Source organism: Pituophis catenifer, unplaced genomic scaffold, assembly GCF_029215685.1.
Source record: "Pituophis catenifer annectens isolate HBS135680 unplaced genomic scaffold, rPitCat1.0.hap2 SCAF_3, whole genome shotgun sequence".
Lineage (NCBI taxonomy): Eukaryota > Metazoa > Chordata > Lepidosauria > Squamata > Colubridae > Pituophis > Pituophis catenifer.
The window spans coordinates 186,602,881-186,628,984 of NW_027256883.1; the positions used below are offsets into that span (position 1 = coordinate 186,602,881).

The following is a 26,104-nucleotide window of genomic DNA, read 5'->3' on the forward strand; positions in this document are numbered from 1 at the left end:
TAAAACCTAACCTAACCAGATTGTGATTTAACTTAATATCATCATCATCATCACACACCCCTCCCCACACCTAGTTTTCTATTTCCTCTTCTACCAAGTTGAGTGAGTCATTTCAGGAAACCTAAACTGGAAATAATACCTTCTATCACTGGATTGGCTTCTGAAATTCTAATGCTTTCTGTAGGTAGACCTAGTACTTGAATGACTGTATTTTTATAAACAAATCTAAAGTAGGGATTGCAAAACAGGCAATGATGGGCTTCACTTTTTGCGCCCTTGAGCTAGAGAATCTATTTGCTGGAAGGACACTGTGAATTCTTTAAAGAGAACTGGGAGATTGAATCTATGGTTATATTACACCAAATGATATTCATATATTTTGTCCTTCCTCTCCCTAGACTGTGAATAGGAGGCAAAAGTTAATATCATCTTATTAATAGGGTAATATTAATCCATTCATTAGAGTAATATTAACCTAATGTTATAAACATACTAAGGCTGAACCAGAAGGATAATCACATTTCAGGAAGCAAAAGAATTAATTTAAGGAGCAAGGGGGAAAAAAAAGGAACATAAATGTCTTGCATTTTATTAATTGAGAAAATCATAAGATTCTATGAATTCTCTTTTGCGAGAAAATAATATATATAAAATATGATAGCAATTTCCTGTTAAGTGCAAAAGATATTTTAAAACAGGATTCCAGCTCTTAGAGATATAAATAGTTGGAAATAAAGAAATGAACTTAAAAAACATGTATGATTCATTTTCAGCTCACTTTTGGCTCTTTTTTAAAAACAAAAAAACAAACATTTGATAAGCCAGCCAAAAAGAAATCAAAGATACTGTCCCTGCATAATTTAAGGATTAGCAGTCAAAAATAATTGATCTCAAATGCTAGATATGTTTTAAAACCATGGAAATCGAAATTTAGCAAAGTAATAATGCAATAAGCACTTTTAAAGGTGGACTCTCAAACTGATTCATACATGGCATGTGATATCTTGTATGTGAATTCTATGAAAAGCTAGTCTGAACACTTTGGAAAAAGCAATTAGTTAGTTTTATTTTAAATTATGCAACTTCCTTAGATTTAATGACCTCTGTTAAAATGTACAATGCTGGCTTTATTAATAGATGTACCATATTTTTCAGAGTATAAGATGCTCCGGACTATAAGATGCACCTACCTTTTTTGGGAGGAAAACAAGAAAAAAAAAATCTGCCTCTGCCTCCCAGCAATTTTCCTCCTTGCAGCAAACAGCAGCCTGCTTTAGTTTCATTTTCATTTTCAGCACAGCCTGATTAGCACAAGAAAAAAAATCTGTCTCTGCCTCCCAGCAATTTTCCTCCATGCGGCAATAGGCAATGACAATCCCTGCAGCCTGAAACAGCTGAGGGTTGGGAGGCTGATCTAACTGACAATCAACTGCTTGTGCTAATCAGGATGTGCTGAAGCTGAAATGGACTGTTTGCTGCAAGGAGGAAAATTGCTGGGAGGCAGAGGCCAAAGGTTGGGGACCAGCAGGTGGGCGTGGCTACATTCGGTATATAAGACACACCCAAATTTTCACCCTGTTTTGGAGGGAGAAAGTGCATCTTATACTCCGAAAAATATGGTAGGTGTTTCTTTGAGATGCTGAGGAATTAGATAACCAATAGCTATTTTTACCCCAAACAATAAGACCAATGGAACAATATTTAATCAAGGTGCTAGCATGAACCACAATTCTAATCTGATTTCTCTAGAAGCACATGGCTGCCATTATTTTTAAGGATCTTACTTTCCTCACTGCTTCTATCTTGATTACAACTGTGAATAAACTTATCTTCTTTGGACACTTTCCCACAATCTGCAGTCTGAATAAAAGGGTGTCCAAATAGCAAATTATTAAAAAAAAGAAAAGAAAGAAAGAAAAAGAACTAAAGCTATTGAATGTTTCCAAATGAAGATCTCCGAATGCACAGTATTGATTTTCAGGAATGTGAGGGACAATAACGAGAGTCTTGCCTGTATTCATTTCTTTTGAGCCTATTCAGACAGAGGTGACAGTCAAAGACTAGTGAAGAAAAATCAAGTGAGAAGGGTACGGAATATAACTGCACACACAACCAATCCTCTTGTGTTCCTCTATTTTTCTCCCCTTTAAACATGTGGCTGGGGATATTAATAGTGTGGGCATTAATGGTACTCTTTAAAAATACTGAAGTAAAACAAAAAAAATGAAGAAAAATATTTTATAAACAAAGAAACAAAATCCTGCTGCTCTGCTGTGCATGCTTAAGGAAATCGTTATATCCAACTAGGTACTTACAAGTAATAGGAGTAGGAATATGCATTTCTTCTAAATATGCAGTCAGATGAAGGAAATGTCCAATAGTGGGGAAGAAGGAAAAAAGCATAATTAGACTTCATATCAAGGATTTTAAGTTTGAACTGTACATAGTATTGCAGAGCTGACTCTACTACCAAATTTGCTTTCATCTCCTATAGTTATTGAATACTGGTCTGAGGTCTGGTTGCTACTTTCCTCAAACAGGAATGTTTGCACGTGACAAGAACAACTTCTACTAACGTTTTGTATAGTCCTGGGCAAGTCAGTTCACAATGCTTTAAGTTCCTAACCAAACAAAACAATACCTACCAATTGTTTTAAGCCTGTTTAGGCATGAAGAACACAAGTTTAGAGGTAACTGAGGTCTAAATTTAAGACTGAAAATTCATAAGCAAGCTTTTATAGGATTGAAGAAGGGGCTATTTTGTGATTCTGGCAGCAATAACGGTTGCATTCCATGCATCCATTTTTGCCATCTAACCTCTAGTTGCTACTTTGTAGAATAATCAGTAAATATTTTAATTTGACACTCTCTGAATGTCACAAAAGAGCCAAATCACACTGCAGAGAAGTCAATCACATTTAACCACATGACATTATTTGAAGCTAAATAAGTGGAAGAGAAATGTTATCTTAGATCAGGGGTGTCAAACCCACAGCCTGTGGGGCAGATGCATCATGCGCTGGTCACGCCCACCCCATTTAGCAAAGGGGAAAAAAAGTCACGTTATGTCACATGATGACAAGTGATGCCGCAGGTTTGACACCCCTGTCTTAGATGAAGAAAGAAAGCGGGGGGGGGGGGAACAGTACAGTGACTAAAAGCAGAAAGAAGAACAATCACACAGTGAGAATAGACTTACTACATGAATAAACAATTTGGAAGACTGTCCAAAAATAATCAAGGGAAGGAGCAAAGTGAAAACAGCAAGACGAAGTAATGAATTCTTTGGCTGAGCTCTATTAAATACAAGTTGATAATTCATTTCCTATATATTCTAATAATGGAATTGCTTTTGCATATGAAAATGTAATAAAATAAACTCTGCACTTCATAATTCATAATTATGTATTCTAGATATAAATGCCACCTCTATAAGCAAGCTGATGTAGAAAAATTTGCTGGGAAGAGTATTGTCTTGGCAAAGATTCAAACAATGTCAAATACATTTGTAACTAGTAATGTACACATACATATTTAATCTGGATGCTTGTAAATCTAGGATTCTTGATTAAACCTGAATTGCCGTGCATTATGAACACACATGCAAGCACATCCTGTATAATTGCGCAGAATATCCCACTAGTACATCAGCTCCTTTGAGCATTAACCCTAGTTCTCTACCAGCGTTCCTCCCTCCGGCAATTCTACACCCGCTATTCTCCTCAGCTGACATGCCTCCACCAATTCTCTGTGGACAATGGGCCATGACCACTCCATCCCATGCACTTTGGAGCGGCCGAAACACAGGAGGGTTCATCCTGGGTTTTTTGATGCCCAGGACAGTTAGCACTCAACAAATCAGCTAGAGGGGGTGGAAGTAAGGAATTCTTTAGAGTGAATAGAAATCCAGCAAAAGGAGAGAGGCGTACAAGAGTTTGCCAAAATGCCTTCCTCCCTTCCCCCCTCTCTCTTCTCTCCCGTCTCCCCGCCCCTTTGGAGTACAGATAAAGAGTTGCCCTAAAGCATGGAATTCTGCAATTTGATTCCTGATAATAAATCCTGGTGATTCCTCATCAGGATTCTGATTCTGATTCTGATTCTGATGATGATGATGATGAGAGGGATGGAAGGGAGGAATTTTTTTAGAGTTAATAGAAATCCAGCAAAAGGAGAGAGGCGTGCAAGTGTTTGCCAAAATGCCTTCCCTCCCCCCCTCTCTCTTCCCCCTGCCTCATCTCCCCCCCTTTGGAGTACGGATAAAGTACTCCCTTCCACCAGCCCCTTATCATCATCATCATCATCATCTTCAGAATCCTGATGAGGAATCATGATTGATCATCAGGAATCAAATCGCAGAATTCCACACTTTAGGGCAACTCTTCATCCGTACTCCAAAGGGGAGGGGAGAGAGGAGGTGGGGGGAAGAGGGGGGGAGGGAGGCATTTTGGCGAATTCTTGTATGCCTCTCTTCTTTTGTTGGATTTCTATTAACTCTAAAGAATTCCTTACTCTAGCCAATTTGTTGGGTGCTAACTGTACCAGGTGTCGAAAAACCCAGGATGAACCTTCCTTCTGTGTATCGGCCGCTCTGAAGCATGTGGGATGGAGTGGCCATGGGCCATTCCCCCGGCAAATTGGTGGAGGCATGTCAGCTGAGAACAATAGCCAGCAGAGAATCGCAGGAGGGAGGAAGGCCGGTGGAGAATTAGGGGCTGTATTGAGACAGTCCCATTCCATTCTCAAACTACCTATGAGCCATAAAAACAGCTATACAACATAGGTTTTGTCAAACCACTAGAAAGCACATACATAGTTTAAATTAGTAAATTGGTGTCATACCAGGAAATAATCTGGAAGACATTATTTGTATCTCTTTTCCTCTCTGGAGTGAATTTTATTTGAGATGTACATGAATAAGGATTGCAGTTTTGCATAAGCACTTTGGAACCACACACATGTGCACAGTTAATGCACACAGTGCATACTAAATTATCTGCTTTAGAAATAATAACTTTCAAATACTCCTAGCATTCAATTTCTTCCCCGGCTGATGATATATCATGTTCTTCCCACTTAGTCATTAACCTCCTGAAGTTCATCCATTCATATTGGAATGTGTTACACCTCAAAGTCACCTTGTAAAACAAGGAACAAGTTGTTCTCTTTTGACAAATGTGTCACATACTATTACAGACAACAGACAAAAGCTAAAACTATACAGTGAGCTACGCTTAATATTTTAACAGATTTAAAATATTACTACAGTTTCAAGAGGTATGATCATTGGTAGTTCTTGAATATCAGAAATTGTCAGGTAAAACATCTTTGTAACCAACCAACCACTGCTCTAAAGACAAAGCTGTATACAGTTTTTTTTTTTTCAGTTAAACAAGAGGTGGGATTTCTTAGCAGATTAATTTAGCTCTGTTGTCTATTCCATCTTCCTAAATTCCAATTTAACTAAGACAATTTGTAAAACTAAGTCACAAGGAGGAAAATGTAGGCACATTTTTTGGTTCCTTTGCATCCTTTCTATCAGTATGCACATGTCCAGTGTTATAAACACTGGAAATAACCATGTTAATTATGTTTTAAGATATAAAGTTCATTACTGCAAGTGCCACAAGAAAAGGACTCTTGAAATAACTATTAGAGTTTGCCAATTTCCTACTAAGAATACATAGGGCCCAGAAAAAACAACAACAACATATGTCTCAATCTTCAGTATATGTTTGGAATGATTGATATCTATCATTTGTCCAACTCCAACAAAGAGAAGCATACAAATGAGAACATAGCACAGAGGGAATACTTAAACTTCTGAAAACAAATATTCTATACCAGAGATGACAAAATAAATGACTTAAACACTAAGTCTTTTCAAAGCTTTTATACACACAGTGTGTAATCTGCCCTACAGCTTTGGGCATTAACTTTAGCAAGCCACCACAATGAGGTTTTAGCAAGCAAAGCTACATCTGCATCTTCTCCACAACTTAAACAAACAAGTGAGGTTTCAGTGTACCATGATTCAAATTTATTAAGGCTTTATACTGCTAGGTTGTTCAAAAACTCCTCTTTTTCCATTCACATTCCACTGAATCCTTTAAAAACTCCAATTCCATGTTCATTATGTTATGGTACCAATATATGGAATTAATAGCTTCAATATTTATGTTTCAATTACTTATGCATGAAATGTAATTTCAAGCACATTTGGTATCTCATTGCCTACCATGTTTCATTCATTCTGATTGATTACAGATTTCATCCTACTGATTAGTTCCATTTAAATCAATGAGACATTGGTTATGACTGACTTAGATCCAATGATTTCAATGGGAGCTTTTAAGTGTAGAATCACTTGTGATGATAATACAAAGATTTCATTTTCTCACTTGGCTCCTATAAAAATGACCCAACCTCCAACATTTTAAATGATCACTACATAATACTGGATAAATTGGAAAATTAAGGAAAATTAAATCTTGAAAAATTATGTAGAATTGTTATGTACAACACATCTACATGGAGAGATGCATTATTTATTTTGTTCATAATAAAGTTAAAAATCAGAAAGTTCGCTCTCCAATATTCTATCAAACAAAATACTGCTGAATTCATATTAACTATTCAAGTAAATTTCCATTCTGTGAACTTTATTGCTTTCTCCATGTTTCCAAATTTGAAGTTCTTGCTATTGCACACAAAACCACATATAAATCTTGTTTATTTATTTAAAGGAATGGTTCCTCTAAATATGTGCCCTGGAAACTATTATCTTTGATTAAGGATCTGTGGCATCTACTATTGCAAAAGGAGGCTTGCCTAGAATAGACCAGGATGAAAATGTTCTCAAAACTGTCCCAGTTATGCAATGATGGGGAATAAATTATTTTTCCTCTTCCTCTCCTTGTTCTAAATCCTTAATTTCTAAACTCCCACTGATTATTAGGATTTTGGTTACCCTTTGTACCCACATTTTTGTCATTCTACTTCTATCCTCGCTTAAATGTATATATGCTCCTCTCTACATGTTCATTTCAGTAATTAATATGTTTTGTAAGGACTTGAATTACTGCACATGCTGGTATTTTTAATAAACAGTGGTAAAGGTTATTAGGTTATGAAATCTAAAGAGAACAAGGCAGGCATATAAGACATCAAATGGTTATGATACTTGCATTTATTAGAAAAATAGTTCTTCCCTCCAAATATCCACAATGTTTGAAGTTTTAGTACCAACTAAGTGCTTTTAAAAAAAGAAAAAGATGGAATAGTGCATCTGCTTTACTGAAACAAAGATAAGATGCTAGATAAGGAAGGTTTTCATTTTTTGTACATACATACATAAAATTAAAATAAATATGTTTCCTATTACTTTCTCAATATTTTTTAAAAAAGTTTCTTAATGAAGGTTTGGCCGCAACACTTTGTATTTATTTGTTAAATTTATTTGCTTTATTTTGCCATGGGGCTATACTTCTTCATTCCATCTTCCCACAGTTCTTATAATGAACACCTCCTCTTCCCAATGAAGCTATTTACTCTTGGAAAAACAAAAAACAAAATAAAGAAAAATAAACAAAATAAACAAAATAACAAAAATAAAGCATTTTAAATACAAATGTATTTAAGATGTCTCCATCATCTTCCTTTTCTTGTTTCTTTCATTTCCATTTCCAAGTCAAAAAGTACTGTATACCCTGTATAAAGTCATCCAACTTTCTCTCCATGTGCTCATTGCACTTTTCATGTTATGTGAATAAGTTTGAATAGGGATTAATTCAAATTCTACACATAGAAAAAAAAATAAGAGTGAACTTTCTAAAGATTCACAGACGACTCTCAACACAGACTCCACAAATCAAAATTTTGGAGAGTAGTTTCTAGTTCCAGTTTACTAATAGACACAAGGTTAGCCTATGGTCTTGATGAAATTGAGCAAATGTAATATAAAACAATGGGGATTAAAAATACCAATGGCACCATAGCTCATTTAATCTTTAACATCAAAAGAATTTTCTCCACCATTTATGTACAGATGGAAGCTTTTTTTCCTTCTGAGATTCACAAACTAGAATAGAATGATCAGAAGAATCTTCCATGGTATTCATGGGAGTTGTTTGGAAAATAATACATTAAATTACTCCAGTTGCATGCACGTATATGCTTAAAGAAAGACATTAAAGCCACTATTGAATTCAGGAAAATACTCCAAGTACATAAAAACTAATCTGTTATTGATTCTGAATCATTGGAAAATACACATTTCTACAACTATTTGCCTGATGTCCTAAATGATAAGCACCTTGCATTGATCCTATTTTAGTGATTGATTATGTGCCATCAAGTTGTTTTTGACTCCTGGCAACCACAGAGATATATTTTAATATCTTCTTACAATAGAAGAGATAGATATGAATATAATATGGTTTGATCAATGGAGCAGCAGAAAGACAAATACAAAGAATCTAGACTATTACAAGGAAGAAAATTTAGTACTTCTATTGAAATGTAAAACATGTTTTTTTTATATTCTAAGTTTCCTTTCCCTGCTACATGTCTAGTAATAAATTCTTATTTGCTAAAAGTTGTCTCACTGCTATCTCTGTGTGAAACTAATCTATTCTTAAAGGTTCCAGCATTTATTTTAATGGATTAAGGCAATTTGTGGATTTATTCAATAGCATATTCATTCATTAGTATTTAAAATGAAAGGGTGATTATCCCCAATAGAAGGGAGTTTATAGACGAGCTAAAAGCTGCTGTCCTACTTTCTACTTTTCACCCTTTCTATGCAACTAATCTTCAATTTAAAAAGTAAAAAGGCTTTTTAAGTTTGAATAGACAAAAGAAAGAGGTTTTGTTCCTACAGTTTGTGTGACAGGCCACATGACCAGAGAAAACTATGAGGCGACATAGTCCAAGAAATCCTAGGAGAGAAGCCCCTATTTTCAGAGGCCTGATGATCTGGAATCACACTAAGCATTAAAAAAGAAAGAAAGAAACCCTGAACACTAGGGGCATTAAAAAAAAAAAAAGGATGGTAGTTGGTAAATTGTAAATTCAGACACAGAGAATAAAAGATTTTAAAGGCCTGACTTCATTTACCTCTATCGTCAATATTTTGATTTTTCCAGATACTGCTAATTAAAATTAAACCAATAATTATCTGACTGAAAAAGATAGACTACTAACAGAACAGGATTAACACACAATTTTATTAGAATGTACCACTAGTTTCCCTTTCTGAAATATTTTGGTAATGGAAAAATAAACAGAGAAGGAAGGATATTTGTTAAACATGATACATCTTCTGTATAGGTAGTCCTCAATTTATGACCATAACTGGGACCCAAATTTCCATTGTAAATCAGTGTAGTTGTAAAGCGAGTCATCAGGTGATCAGGCCCAATTTTATGATAATTTTTACTAAGTTATTAAGCAAATCTAGCTTCCTCCATTAACTTTGATTGTTGGAAGCCAGCAGAAGTTTCAAATTGTGATCACATAACTTCAGGACTTTGTAAATGCGAGCGGGTTGCCAAGCACTCTAATTTTGATCATGTGCCTACAAGTGATGTGATGGTCACAACTTCGAGGATTTGTTGTAAGTCATTTTTAGTAAGACTGTTGTACCTTTGTACCATCATTGAGTGAATGGTCACAAGTTGAAGTTGTATTCAGTGCTAAGGCTATTATTGGCTATTTAACTAAAGCATGTAGAACAGCAAAATGTTAATATTGTGAGGCCTGAGTGTAGTCCAATGAATCTGAAGTGCTTACAGTATATTCAAAACTGAATCACTTTAATTAAACTTCTCAAAAGCATCTCAGTTTGATTTTTGTTTATGTCAGTTAGATAAAATCTTTTGACTACTTATCCAACTTTAATTTCAACATTACTTCGATTTTGTGACAATTTTGTTGCTATTTAATTCCAAAATATTTTCTCTTTACCTAGTTCTGCCCTGCTATCACTCTCCCTTTTGGTTAGCAAAATGCATCAGGAAAATTAAATGAATTGTGTCTGTTGCTGATCAGCCATAATGCCTTCGGCTGTGAGCAGATGCCACTCTGATATCTGAAGGCAATGCCTCAAGTTTGTCTAATTAAATTACTATTTTTCTGCCTCATTGCTTTAAAAGACAAGAGAATCTTGTCCTTGTTGCTCGGTGGGCTGAAAGACTACTCATTTTCTGAATTCAGAACAGCTAGGATACATGATTATTGTTTTTGTAATATCCATCTTACTATTTGTTTATTTAATTATTTGTGAGTACTGGGTTTTTGAAGACTCAGTTCCTTTATTCCTCAGATATTCCAGCTCACCAATGTTTTTTTAATTTGCTTCTCATTTCAAAGCACGATAGATTTTTTTGCAAACCATATGTCTCTCAATATGACAATACTTTCCACTGTGATCCAATTATTGTACAACTTCTGACCTACTTGATTAGATGAAGGCATAAAAGTAACTTCAGGGCACCAACAGATTTTGTTGACAAGATAGTCCTGTTTAATGTCTATTTCTAGCTTGCTTCTATTTTGTAAGTGACAAAAGACAACTGAACCAAAATACTTTTTGTTAAAGCTGGAGGGCCCCTATTGCTGTTTTCTTAATTATTGTTTGAAAATGGATTGTGTACAAGATTATAAAACCGCCAAAATGTATTTGTATAGAAATACTAATTGTCTCCACATGGTAGATATTAAATTCCTAGGTTCAAGTTTTATCTTTCTGGCAATCCTTCATTTTCTGAAATTAATTCATTATAGTAGGTTAGAAATTTGCTAACTACCATCCTGGTCATAAATCACTATGGGGAAAACAGAACCCTGACAGAAAAAAAATAGTTTAAACCGGAGGTATTAGGGGTCAATTAGTAAATAAGAGTAAGTTTATAGTGTACATGGCTCTTTTCTGTCTAGATGGAAATCAGTTAAGAAAAAGCAGTCAGGCAAATTATTTTCAATGTTTTTCGATCCATTAATTGCTCTTTCAACTGATCTATCCTCAGGATCATTGCCTTTTCTTTGGAGCAGGTTTCCCTCCCCATAATAATTTAAAGTGAATCTGCCTCCTATTAACTTAAATCCATTATTCTTTGTCCTGTATTCTGAAATGAAAGAAAACCAATGTTATATTTTTCACATGACACATGTTCAAATATTACAAAAATGCTATCATATCCTCTATATCCCTCTGGCTAAACATAGCTATAGGTATTTCAAACTCATTTATAGAATTCAGTTCCTATCCCCTTGGTTATCCTCATTGGTTTTACTGGAAACACTCCCAATTTTTCTAAATCTTTCTCCCAGTGTGGCATCTAGAACTGGAATCAATATCAATAAATGTATATGCAGGTTTATCTTTGCATCCCCAATGCTTTGATATGTCATTAAATTTACTAGGGAATTTAGATCAATATGAAGCATAGGGTTCAGCATTTCTGTTGAATGCTGTCTAATGTCTAATATTAATTACCTGTAATTGCTATTGTTTTATTTGCCATATTTGTAGTTTATACCGCACGGTTTATACCGTTTTGTTATACAAACTTTGTTCTAATCTGGTTACACTTAGTGAAAAGATAAATAATTGTAGGAAGAAAACATATAAATTACCTTTTTCCTTCCATTCCAGAATTATTATATTAAATTTCATATAAGTATACTTTAAAACAATTAGATGATAAATAGCAGCATAGTGAAATGTAATTAATATTCAAACACAATGGTTACTCATAAATAAATAAAGGTAGAATGTAGTTCCATACAAAAACATTTATTTATAAAAGACATGTATTACTTTTACTCCAGTTACTGCTTCAATTATATTTTAATGGAATTAGTGAAGAGAAAAGCAAGTCTATGCACAAATGCCCCCAAATGTAGCTTAGTTGTGTAAAATTCACTAATTTGCTTCCATTTAATGCAAGAAGCTACAGATGAACAGCAAACTGTTTTCAATCCAAAATGGCCAGCCCAAGAGCAAATGTCTCATTTTGAAGAGCTTTGTGTGCAAACCACTCTATGTCAAGTTTAAAATCCTTCCAAAATAATCAAACAGACTGTTTGGTTGTCAAATACAAACATTAAATAATGTTTGAATTAAAAATGAAATGGTTCAAAATTTGAAAGGGTTCAAATTCAGTCATTTTATATACCCCTTCAGAAGGTTATCCTCCCCACTCCCCGTTATCAGCAAGAGAAACTGCAAAAAAGATGGAAAAGTGTATAGTATTTAATTCATTGAACTGAATTTAAATTTAAATGCAAAAAATGTACGCAGGATTTTTTTTTTTTTACGAAGAGTTCTAATGCTTGTGTATAGGCTATATTTGTAGATTGCTGCTTGTAAGCATCCTCGGGGTTTATAGAGACAAATGGTAACTGGTGTTTAGTATAGTAGAATTTATTTTATGCATGTTTTTTGATGGACTGCTTGTCTTTGCTATAACAGAGACTTAACTGTAAGAAAATATTTTTAAGAAACAAGAAAAATGTGTTAAATAGGTTCCCTCTCCCCTGTACCATTTATTGGTACCATAAATTATACTTATATATAATTACACCACATATATAGAAAGCTGTACTGTAGTTCTAAACTTAAAGGAGTTTAATTAAAGACAACTAAAAAAAGAAACACGAACCTCCTGGTATGAGCAGATTCCTATGACTATCATAGGCTCAGATTGGTATACTATCTGGGTTCCTTTAACTATGCTGAAATATAAGTAGTTTTTGTATATAATCAATACAAAAATGCTTCCTTGATGCTAGAAACTGCCAAGTTAATTGAATGACTAAATCACAATATGTAGTAGGCATGGTGATCATAAAATGAGAGCAAGGAAACTCAGCATGCCATGCTGGTTCGAAGTGTGATAGCCAGTGGTTTACATAGAAAGCATATACAGATGCAAAAAAAAAAAAAAAAAGGCCTGCTTCAAAGCTTTTTTTTTTTTCTAATACATGCCAGCAACAACTTTGTAAAGTGGTGGTCATATGAACCAAAACAAATCCTTCATACAGCCCTTCTTTCTCAAGCAAATTTTAATAAGTTTGTCCATCTGAAGTGCATGGTCCAGAGGAAATGGCTGTCATTGAACATGCACAGTCAAGCCACACTTAGCAGATTAATAATCACCTTGGATCTACTGCACCGCTCCTTCAAAAAAGAATAGAAAGGGAGTTTTTGGAAGCAACCCACACATTACATAGCTTGTAATAACAATAGCAGACAAGCAACATCATAACACATGAACTGCATATGTATCAGTCTTCAAGTACACACATACACAATTTGAATATAATGCTCTTCTAATGAATTATTCCAGTTTGAAAAATGCAAACGTGTAATGTTAATAAAATTGTGTACGTATATATATACCATTGAACATCTGATGGTGTGGAAGTATAATCAACTAATTTCCTTTTTGTAGCTAAGTGAAATGACTTGCTCAGGTAATACAAACTGGCCTGAATAAACCACAACTTTATATTATTATTGGAATAATATTTTAGTAATTATATCTTCAACCAAAGAATATTGGGAAGTGTAATTCAATGAAAATTTGTACATTTTGTTATAGATGACTTTTTCTTTCCCAGACTGGCAAGAGTTACAAATCCCAGACTTTTCTGGGAGAAAGAATGAGATTATAAACAACAAAAATCTATAGTATGGATATGACAACATGTATTGAGAACTCAGAACTTAAAATTGGTTTTTATATATTTAAACACTCATATATTTATCCCCATGGTAAATAAATATCAAAAAGTTCTGCATGTTTCCCACACTCACCAAGCTAGTAATAAGTAAATCACAATTCATTATTCCATCAAATGGCTGAAGGAAAATATACATACATCACAGCCACACAACATATAATCAGAATAAGAACCCCATGCAGAGAAGAACCTTTCCTTTAGCCACATATATAAAATTCCATGAAAAGAGGAAAAACCTCTAAACCAGGGGTGTCCGGCCTTGGCAACTTTAAGACATGTGGACTTCAACTCCCAGAGTTTTTCAGCCAGCAAAACTGGCTGAGGAACTCTGGAAATTGAAGTGCACAAGTTTTAAAGTTGCCAAGGTTGGAGACCCCTTTTCTAAACTGCTTCACACTTTGCACCCCCAAATGAGCATAAAATATGCACCAATTAAATGCTAAATATTTAAACAAAAGATAACGGCAATAATAAACATTCCCAAACCAAGGCAATGTAGAGATCTTAGAAACATACCTCCTTTTGATGGTAAGCATTGCTCCCAAAAGGATAATTACGAACATCAGAAGACCAGCTATAACTCCAGCCATTTTCACCGTATTATCAACCTGTTTTTCTGGTTCCACCACATTAGAATTCTGTGTAGAAGCTCCTTAAGAAGTTGTAGAAAAAGAGAAAATAAAAGCATTGTTGAAAAATCCCAGGTAAATCAGATTTCAACAACTGTTCAAATGCAATAAAAAGCCAAACCTGTATTTGGCCATGATAGAAAGAGAGATGTATCTTTGCCCCAAATCTGACAAAAATAGTTTCTCTCTTCCAACAATATGCTCTGTGATATAACAGACTAAATGGCCAACATAACCCCATTTCAGTAAATTTATCATGCATTACCACATAATATAATTTTGTATGCCATTCTTTTTTTAAAAAAATAAATAAATATTTTTATGTTTATTAATTTATTTATATTTTTTATTGGCTGCTCATCTTACCACAGGGTAATTCTGGGAAGCTTACAATCATAAATATCTATCTATCTACATTAAAAAAATAAATAAAAGCAACCATTAAAGTCCAATTACAAGTAGGGAGATGGGGTTGGAGAAGTGGGATGTGCTGTTATTCGATCAACCACTTTTTTATGTCTAATAAAATGAAGATGTCAGACCTTGGAAAAGTGTGTCAAGTGAAAAAAAATGGATAACCATTAAATCAAGTATGTATTTAATATTATTATTATTTTATTTATTTGTATAAATATATTACTTTTACAAATATCTACAGGTGCTGAACACAGCTTTTATTTTCCTCACAACAACAACTCTGTGAGGTGAGTTGGGCTGAGAGAGAATGCCTAGCCCAAGGTTATCCAGCTGGCTTTCATGGTTAAGACAAGACTTGAATTCACAATCTCCCACTTTCTAGCCTGGTGCCTTAACCAGTAGAGCAATCTTGCCAGTTCTTTATAAGAAGGTTTGTTTATAAACGATTATTATATATATTTACACAGGAGTATTAAAATTAATTGAGAACACCCTTTGCCTCATATTCCTGGAGCTTTGAATACCATTTTAATTGCCAAAGCTTCATAACTGAAAAGTGGGAAGATCTCAAAGTGCAAATATAGCTCTGCTCATATTTTACAACATCAATAGCTATTCTAAATATGCATCCCACACTTTCAGTCAGCAAAAATATTTTTGCTTCATTTACTAAATGAAGCAAACCAGGATAATATGCCTAGCTATGACTTTCTGCCAGAAATTTCAATAACAGTTGTGCTCTGTCCAGTATCCCCAATGACTAGTAGAACAGCATTTTAAGAGCTTATACTTTATGGATTACTGCCTCCAGCATATAGCAATTAAGGGAGCATCTGAATAGGATCTATGTCATTCAACTGCTGCAATTGTCCAGAAACATATTGTAATAGCAGTGGTATTTCTCATGCCCTTAAGGGCTTCCAATAAACCAGAAAACACTCAAATGAAATTGGTAAAATTGGATCTTCAATCTCTGGAGGCGCTCAAACAAAATCAAGTGAAGCTGCTTGCATTTGGAAATACAGTTTGCTAAGAGTATAGACTGAACACCAGCAGAAGATTTTGAAGAGTTTTCAACTGTCTGGTTATAGTCGAAAAACATTATTCAGTATGTGCATGAAGTGACATTCCTTATTGCAAGGTACACATAGGCTCTATATAAAGAAATTGGAGGAATAAATATAAGAAGTTAATTTTCACTGACTACTACCTAAACAATTAGTGCAAGATAGATTGTGCATTTCATTTCAGAGTACAGTGAAATTCTACCTGGTTTTCACTGCTTGTGTTTGTGGAAGAGTGTGTGTGTGTGCATATCTGTGTTTGTCTATGTCTGTGTGTGTTGGTGTGTATCAGTGGTGGGTTTTTACCCAGTGGTGGGATTCAAGTAATTTAACAACCGGTTCTCTGCCCTAATGATTTCTTCCAACAACCAGTTTGCCAAACTGCTCAGAATGTTAACAACCGGTTCTCCCGAAGTGGTGCGAACTGGCTGAATCCCACCACTGTTTCTACCGGTTCACCCCGGTTCAGGTGAGCTGGTAGCGGCGGCAGCGGGAGGCTCCGCCCATTCACCCGGACATCATCACAGATGCTCTGCGCATGCGCAGAAGCGCCATGTGCAAGCGAAGCAATCACATGCTCACAGTTCCGAACCGGTAGCAAAGGTAAGTGAAACCCACTACTGGTGTATGTGTGTGTGTGACTGTTAAAATAATTTGATGTGCATGATTTAAATAAATGATCAACTATGGTATTTGTTTATTTATTTATAAGCCACCAGAAGCAAGTGTGTCTCAATACTTTAGAATCTCAGCAATTAAATATCAATGCACAAATGCTACTGTCTTAAACATCTTAGCCAATCTACAACAAACATTTATTTATTCTGCAAAGAGTTGGATGGGGAAATCAAATTCAGAGCAATAGTCAAATCTCCTCCACACCAATAGTTATTTAATTAATAATATGAAGACTAATTTGCTATAATATTTTACGGTAACATTTTATTTTACTACAAAGTAGAAAGAGAAGAAGAGGATGACTAGCTCCAAGGTGCATGGACTTAGTGGCAATTAGTAAAGGAAGATTTGGAATATTCGAAGGACCAGGTTAAGGATAGATGATCATAGAGAAAATCTATCTAACAATTGACCCCGACCTGATGGCACATAATCAATAAAAACATAAATAAAGTAGACTAGTAAGGCTGAGGAACTTAGATAGGCTTTCATATGACTTTCCTAATAACTCACCTTCCAAACTATCAGGGAGGAATAAGATAATGGCTAGAGTACATAGTATGATACAAATAGTCTGCAATAATTTATAAAATTAATTTTCTATTTTCTAAAGTCTCCAATACCCACTGCCATAGATAAATTAACTAAGAAGTTACATATAAATTATCCAAATTCTTCTATCATACAGAGAAGATGTATATCATTTCAGATGTCATAATATATCAACAGCTACAACATTTAACATTGAAAAAATATTGTGTTTGTCTCTAGCATTTATCAATTCCAACAAAGATCTGCATCACAGTGTCAATAGAAGGTAGAATTTTAAAACTGTTTGTATTGGAACAATTTTATCATAGATTTTCCATTTTTAAAAGCAACATTTATAACTGATTCATTTAATTGGATTTCTATTTTTCCCTTTGGCTCTGAATATCCCTGGCTGTGCACCACTAGAGGTAAAGAGGTAAACAGAAAAAGATGCTTCAGAGCATGTATCATGAAACCACCGTCAGCAATGGCTTACAGCAACTCCATCTTTTTCCACGTTCAAACAGCTTTGCTATCTAGCTGCAGAACAGTATGAAGAAAAGATAAACTTCAAAGTACCTTTTTTCCCTGCAAACCAAAAGTATTACACAGCCTTGATGTGTAGCATAATGCTTTGTTATAACATGGAATCTTTTTTGAAAACTAGCAAAAAGTGCCCCTTTCCTCATATCACTAATTCTATCACTCCAGAAAAGCTGTGTCTTGAGGAGGTGGGGAGGGCAAGATTGATAGCTATAAATCTATTTTATAACTGATATCAATACAAAGCTAACAAGTGATTCTTAAAAAAACATTTTCTTCATGTTTTATCAAGATGCTGGCTTTATCAGCTCTCTGGAACTTTCAACCTCTCTCTCTCCCTCCCCCCCCCCTCTCTCTCCATCTCTGTCTTTCTGTCTCCGTCTCTATCCATCTCTCTCTCTTTGTCTTTTCAGGACATGAACACAACTGGCACTTCAGTAGCATTATGTTGACAAGGAGAGGAGACACCTCTCCTGCGCGAGCTGCACTGGCTTCCGGGGGTTTTCCGGGTGCGATTCAAGGTGTTGGTTACCATCTTTAAAGCGCTCCATGGTTCAGGACCTGGATACCTTCGAGACCAACTTCTGCCACCAGTAACCTCCCACCGGCCAATTTGCTCCCACAGAGAGGGACTCCTCAGGGTGCCATCGGCCAAGTTATGCTGGCTGGTGACACCCAGGGGAAGGGCCTTCTCTGTGGGAGCTTTTGCCCTGTGGAACGAACTGCCCCTGGAAATACGCAAGATCTCCGACCTCCGTGTGTTTCGCTGTGCCCTTAAGACCCTGCTGTTCCGCCAGGCAGAGCTATCTATGTAAATGATTTTTAAATTGGTGTTTTAATTTTGGGTTTTAAATTCTGGCTGAAATTGTTTAATACTTTTAACTATTTTAAAACTGTTGTTGTATTTTGTGTTTTTAATTGGCTGTACACCGCCCCAAGTCCTTCGGGAGGGGGGCGGTATATAAATTAAATTATAAATAAATAAATAAATAAAATAAAAATTTAACATATAAAAATGTGTTTCATTTGTTTCATGTGTTTCACATTTCACAAAAATGTGAAATGAATTTCGTAGAACTTTAACTCATTTACCTGAACCTTTTGAGTAGATAGCTGTTGGTTCTTGTACAATGAAGCTTTTTCATGGAGAAAGCAAGTTAATAAAATGCAGAGTGTAGCATGTGAGTGCATATGTGTAGGTTTGTTATGTCTGTGTGAATGTGTATGTGTATTCAATTGTAAACCCTGTTTCATCATTTAAAGATTAGAGGTTAATTGATTCTGAGGGAATTAATCTTTTCAGCAGTGAACAAATGCTAAATCCCTTATGAGGAAAACAAGATTTAGGCTTCTCAGAACCCAATAAATAATAGTTTGCAAAAAATTACTAGCTTGGTATATGTGTAGCTCCTCCATTATCAGAAGAATGGTTAGCCATCTCCTCTGTTCATCAGACAGTTTTAACAAAGACAATTAGAAATGCCTACTGCAATAAATCTAGAGATAAACTGAAAGCTGTTAAACTAAAGTGAAAGCATTCAGTTGTCAAGATTTTGGTAATCTGATCCTTTTCCCGTTCAATAAATTTAATTGTAGAGGACTGTGTGTCAGAATATTGCTTTTTTGTTAACATTTACCATCCCAGATTTCTTCAGGAACAGAGTTCACGTGGTGAGAAAATTGAGCACAAGATTCTTATACTTTCAATTTCTTACACTTCTTAGACTTCAAGCCCAAAGCAATTAATGTTTCAAGTTATATTTTCTAAAAATTATATATCTGGCTTTTCTCTGCTGCTAATTCAGTGCATGATTCTCATTAAATTTGAGTTCCTTACATACATGTTTCTACCTCTGTAACCACCAATTTAATGTCCCATAGATACTCCCTTTGTTGCCTACCACTTTCCCATATGAGTTTCCCATATTAAAAACATGCTTTTAATTAAACAGTACCTGCATGGACTGCATGCTACAAAGAAAAGTGTAAACCTCAAGCCTTATCTTTATTTCTAAATTTCTATATTTAGAAACAATTGCAACCAATTCTTAATGCTTCTTAAATTTACAGTTGACAAACAATGGGAGGGAGAACTAATATGCTAAAAATAGAAATTATGTTAAAATGATTTCAATAAGTTTATGAAATGGGTTGAAAATAACAAATTAATACAGATGTGATATTTTTGCCTTAAGGAAAAGAGATCAAATTTATAGGTATAAAATGAAGGATTCTTGCAAAATCCAGTCTGGGTCAGTCACTAGTAGAAGAGGTTTACTTTTCTGAGCTTTTGGACTCATGCTGGAATCTGTCCTCAGGGAACTTCTCTCTACTGGAATATGTGTTTTGGCATATTCTATGAGTCCTATTTATGTGATGCCTTCCTATTGGTTGATTGGTGTGATGATGGTCAGTGATTGGCTGTTGTTTCCTTGTGCTGTCAAGCCCAAGCCCAAAATTCTGTCCTGGTGACTGACCTAGATTAAATCTTGCAACATTATCATGGGATACGTTCATGAAGGATTCTTGGCTTGTTAATAATACTTGTGAAAAAAATACTGGAATAATAGTTAACTGCAAAAGGCTGTGGTGGTGCAGTGGTTAGAATGCAGCAATTAGAGTGCCTGATCAGCACAAGGTTGTCTCAACTTCCATCCTTCTATTTTACTGGCCTTTCCAAAGTCAGTAAAATGAGGACCCAGGTTGTTGAGGGCAATATGCTGATTCTGTCAACAGTTTAGAGAGGGCTGAAAAAGAGAAGCAGTATATAAGCAGTATATAAGTATATACTGCTTATATAAGTATATACTGTGAAGCACTATATAAATCTAAGTCTATTGCTATTGGTAAATTGTAATAAGAGAATTATAGTTTCTGAGTCATGGGAAATAATTATTCTCTTCTATCTGGTATTCATCAGACTTGCCACTTTGAGCATTTTATTTTATTGTGAGATTACTCAACTGTAAGGTTGGTCAAAATCTAACCTATTTTTCAACATTTCTAAAATCAAATAATGGGAAAATGGACTTAAATTGCAACCAATCGAATTCCATTTAACTATTAGGAAATTGTTTACTACGAAGAACAATTTAACAGTAGGAAACTCTATGATTTCATGATATAATGACACATACTTTTCTCTTATGGTAAATTATTGGACATAATCTAGACTATCTGGATAAAAATATTATAGTTTCCGGAGTTAAAAGGAAATGTCTTCTCTCTATAACATTTTATTTGTATAGAAACACATTCCACTCTACCAATCCAAGTGGAAAATGTTTATCTTACATATCCTGTATAAAAAAATTCTAATAAATATACAAAACAGAGATAGAATTTGTAGATGTACAGTGAAATGAAATACTACCTGAGCCTTCTCAAATCCTGTTAAGTGGACAAAGAAAATTCTAAAAAGAATAAGTTTTAGTTTATAATCCATTTTATAATGGATTATAAATGGAATATTTAAATTGGATTATTTTCTTACTTGCAAAACAAATAGACAAGACAAGGAGGTTTTGATTCTGTGTGACTGTTTCCTGATCACATCATCATCCCCAATTCCATATTTTCCAAAAGTGCTTACATAAGGCTCATGATCGGTGTAAATAACTTTTCCTTCTCCCAAAAACTGTATTTTCCAAATGTTATTGTTAAAAGTTTGTTTTATTGCACATATTCTTTAGCAAATGTATGCAAAAAGAAAAAGAAAAAAAGAAATGTGATGTATTAAGGATGATAATAGCAGAATCAGATAAGTACTCAAGAAAGCTGAGGATGTTTTATTAACAGAAACATGGTCTTAGCATGAATTTGGAAGCTTAGCTTTAAGGACTCTGGATAGTTACAATATATTAATCATAACCTTTTGAAATAACCAGAGATAATTGAAACGTAGTGCTTTATATCGTTCCGTTGAAACAGTTTTTGCTCCTCAAGGATCAAAGTGTAATATTCCTTCATTCATTTGTCCTATGTTATATAATAAGGGAAATATTGTCTAGGTCAGTGATGGCTAACCTTTTTGCCATCGTGTGCCAAAAGCAGGAGGAGTGCAGGAGGTCATGTGTGTGTGTGCCCACACTCATAATTCAATGCCCCCTACACCCTGCCCCCCTGTGCATGTGTGCGTGACCCCCCCCATGCTTTTGGCACACAATGGCAAAAAGGTTATGGTGGGCCCGGTAGGCCAATTTTTTATTCTCCCCAGGCTCCAGAGGCTTTCTTGGAGCCTGGGGAGGGCAAAAAAGGCCTTCCCCACCCCCGAGAGGCCCTCTGGAGCCTGGAAATTGCCAGTTTCCCGACTTCTGGTGGGCCTGAAAGGGCCAAAAATTAGCTGGCTGGCGCAGCCAGCTCCAGCTGATGTGCGCTGGAGCTGACCTAGGGCTCACGTGCCCAGAGATATGGCTCCATGTGCCACCTGTGGCACGTGTGCCATAGGCTCGACATCACAGGTCTAGGTCATCTTCAAATATATTCATATAAATGTTTGTCATTTCTGAATCTTCTGGTGATTGTTTCAAATGTTTCTTTAATACATACAAATAAAACTTAATATTAAGAAAAGTTTCAGTTCAATGATTATGAATGAATTACCATATTTTTCGGAGTATAAGACACACCTTTTTATCCCCAAAAAGAGGGTGAAAATTTAGGTGCGTCTTATACACCGAATGTAGCCCACTAGCCCCCACCCTTTGGCCTGTGCCTCGCAGCAGTTACCTCCTTGCAAGCAAACAGCAAGAAAAAACAGCTCCTTTCAGTTTCAGCATAGGCTAATTTGCACAAGTTGATTGAATCGGCCTCCTGACTCTCAGCTGATTTGCTCTCAGCTGTTTTGCAGAGGGCTCTGCTGCTTGCTGCAAAGAGTGCTGGAGCCGATTTTTTCCCCCTTGTGCTAATCAAGATACCCTGAAAACAAAACTGAAAGTAAAGCAGGCTGTTTGCTGCAAGGAAAAATTAGGCAGAGATTTCTTTTCTTTTTCTTCACAAAAAAGGTAGGTGCAAATAATGGGAAATTTAGGGCAAAAGAGGAGAGTTCAAGATTTTAAAACACAAAAGGAAAAAAGGAGAAAGAAAAAGGCAAAAATAAAAATGGAAAGAGAGAAAAAGAAAAAGAAATGAAAGAGAAAGATGTTATACATATTTAGAATTGAAATATGAATAGTAGTAAGAAATAAAGGGGAAATCATGATTGTAAAAATGAAATGAATAATAATTGGAATATTTGTCTTTGTATTTTTAAAATCTAGACAATGATAAGTTTTTATTTTTTTTAGAAATATGAATAAGTATAAACTGTAACAATTGAAATACCTTTAATAGTATATGGTGGTGAAAGTAAAAAGGATTAAATTGTAGCTTGGATAACAGTTAGAACATTTTTAAATTTAATTAGGAAAATTGTAATGATTGAAATATTTTTAATTATATATTGTGATGAAAGTAGAAATGATTAAGTTGTGATTTGGAGGATTATATGGGCAAAACTATTTGGGTTATTGGGAGAGTTTAAGATGCGAAAATGAGTAACGTAAGGGGAAAGTTCTATTTAACTAGGGAATTATATCAGGGGTAAAATGTTCCTGGTTCGGACCGGCTCGGGCAAGTAGGTAGCGATGGCGGCGGGCAGTTCGGAGCTGGTAGCAAAAATTCCTGCCCCCGCCCCCCATGCCTAGCTGAGCCCCGCGATCATCAGAGCCCTTTTTTCCTTTTAAATGGCTCTGACCAGCCAAGCTCTGACATCCCAGTGAGTTGCCTGCTAATCAGGATCACCAGAATTGCCTGCTAATTGGATAGCCAGAGGCATGTAAAAGAAAAAAAGTTTCTTTTTTTCTTCCCCCGCTCCCAGCCTCCAGCTTGCTTACCTTAGCTGCTGATCGCATGACGATTGCAATCCATGCATCAGCAAGCAACTGAATTTCCCTGCCTACAATCAAGCTCATCGGTGAGCAGCTCTTTCTGCCTGCCTGCCTTCCTGCCTAGACTTGTGGACTTCAACTCCCAGCAAAGCTGGCTGAGGAATTCTGGGAGTTGAAGTCCACAAGTCTTAAAGTTGCCAAGGTTGGAGACCCCTGTTCTATTGGATAAGTTTTTTCCCCCTTTGGGAGCTTTAAAAAAATAGTTAATTGGGGGTTTTTTTAGTTGTTCTTTTTTTAGACCTAGCCATTTAAAGTTTAGGAAGTTTTAAATTTAGCTGCTTTTAAATAAAAATAAAAATAAATTAAAATAAAATAATATTTGTGCAGCTTTCTGAGATTTAGTGTGTTTCTGTAGTGTTTCACTCTAACTACACAAACACACAAAATCTCACAAAGCTGTATGTGGAATTTTGTGTGTGTAAAGTGTGAAAGTTGGTTTTTTGGGCTTTTTGTGGCTGTGTGAGGTTCCTGCTTGTTGCAGGGGCCATTTTGGGTCTAGCACAGCTGGACATTTTTTTACATTGTGGGTGAGCCAGTTGTGTTGTGTTGTGTTTTGTAGGTTAAAAAAGGGCAAAGAAGTGACATTGACTTGGCCATGCCCACTCAGTCACCTTACCACCAAGCCACGCCCACTAATTAAGCCACGCCCACAGAACCGGTAGCAAAAAAATTTAGATTTCACCCCTGAATTGTATATTGTGTTGAAAGCAGAAATGGTTAAGTTGTGGTTTGGAGAAATATATGGGGAAAATTATTTGGTTTATTATTATTGGTAAATATAATTAATTAATTTGTAAGAAATTGGATTGCGTGGAAATAATTGGAATATTCATGTTCATATTGATTAATATACAAAAAAGATAATTATATAACTAATTGATTTATATTAAAATGTTGAATTTGTATTAAACAATTGTAATATTACATAATTAACCAATGTGAGGATGGATATAAAAATAAATGACAATGGGAAGGGGTATAATATAGAATAGAAGGGAAAAATTGAATTTGATTAAAATTAGAGATGAGGATGAAGGGTAATATTGTTTTTTTTTTAAAAAATAGATGAGGAATAAATATGGCAAAAAGGAAATATAGAAATTTTAAATTAAATGAAATGACTAAACACTGTTTAAATTTGTGAACCGGCAAAATACTCTGTTCAAAGAAAATACATTGTATGTTTGTATGTGTGTTTGTCCAAAAAAAACACACACAAAAAAAACAAAAACGGTAGGTGTGTCTTATACTCCGGTGTGTTTTATACTCCGAAAAATATGGTACTTCCATTTTATTTGTCTGTGTATGTATATCTAGGATAGTAGTGGAAGAGAAAAACAATTGTCCACATAGAATTAGGCTTAATGTCATTTAGTTTCCTAGTAAAATTTTCTGACAATAATTGTAATTATATTAAGCTAATAAGCACACAATCAGAATGGACCTCATGATTATTCTTTTTTTAAAAAGGTTCTCTTATAAACTGAATAAGCATGTCAATTTATTATTCTGAAATAACTATTGTTGTTTCCACAATTTGATCATATTATGAAATAAACCTACATTTCAGTATATATTTTGGAGTGATTATGCACAGACAATATTCATCACTCTAACCTAGGAAGAAATGCACCAAAATTGTGTGAAAATAGAACAAAAAACAACTTGTCAAATGAATAGTGTCCAAGTAATGAAAAGACAAATAGCAAATAGCATTTGATCTAGATGAAAGTAGAATATTTTGCAAACAATATAATTGTTTTAATAATACAAAAGAACAAGTCCTAGTAAATTAAATATTATTCAAAAGAACAGACTTTTGATGTTATAGAGCAGGGGTGTCAAACTCGATTTCATTGAGGGCTGCATCACGGTTGTTTGACCTCTGGGGGCTGGGGTGGGTGTGGCCAGCTTAACGTCACTTGTGTTGGGGGCTCCTGTGGTGGCCCAAGTGCTCTGCCAGTGAAAATAGCCTCCTGAGCTCAGTTTTCAGATGCCACAGCCTCCTGCAACCTTCTGACAGTGAAAATGGAGCTTGGGAGGGTCGCACATGTTTTCACTGGCAGAGGGTTGTAGGAGGCCGTGGCAAGTGAAAATGGAGCTTGGGAGCCCATTTTCACTGGCAGAAACACCGCAGTTCAGTCCTTCACTGTTTCCAGGGCAGCCCGGTGGGCCAGATCTAAGTACCCCATGGGCCGGATCCAGCTCCCGGGCCTTGAGTTTGACACCCCTGTTATGGAGCTATTCATATATTGAGTAGTGGGTAAATTTGTGTTTCTTTTTGTTCTAGAGGCTATTATTTCATATATATATTGCCATTAGCAAATTACAAATTATGCTGATGTCTATTGCGGCTTTACCTCAATGTGCACTCAGAGAGATTCATGGATGTCCTATTTTACTGAAGTTTTTTTTCCCCTATTTTACAACAAATTGTCGAGTCCTACTGGAGCTCGCCATCGATGGGGGGTGTGGGAGACGAAGGAGTGGAGATAAGCAGCCGCAGTGAACACACAAACAGTTCCTAGATAGCAGCATTCAGGGCGATGATTGATGACGTTGCCGGGCC

The 26,104-nt window shown here is 35.4% G+C and overlaps 1 protein-coding gene across 1 annotated transcript in view; it reads right to left on the reverse strand.

Moving 5' to 3' along the window:
• PTPRT (protein tyrosine phosphatase receptor type T) overlaps positions 1–26,104 on the reverse strand; it is a 680,289-nt gene that overhangs the window by 80,491 nt on the left and 573,694 nt on the right. The window contains exons 15-17 of the mRNA XM_070939969.1: positions 14,263–14,398; positions 13,160–13,180; positions 2,316–2,345 (exon numbers count right to left, since the gene is read on the reverse strand). Of these exons, the coding sequence (XP_070796070.1) occupies positions 2,316–2,345; positions 13,160–13,180; positions 14,263–14,398 (187 nt within the window). The remainder of the gene's footprint in view (positions 1–2,315; positions 2,346–13,159; positions 13,181–14,262; positions 14,399–26,104) is intronic.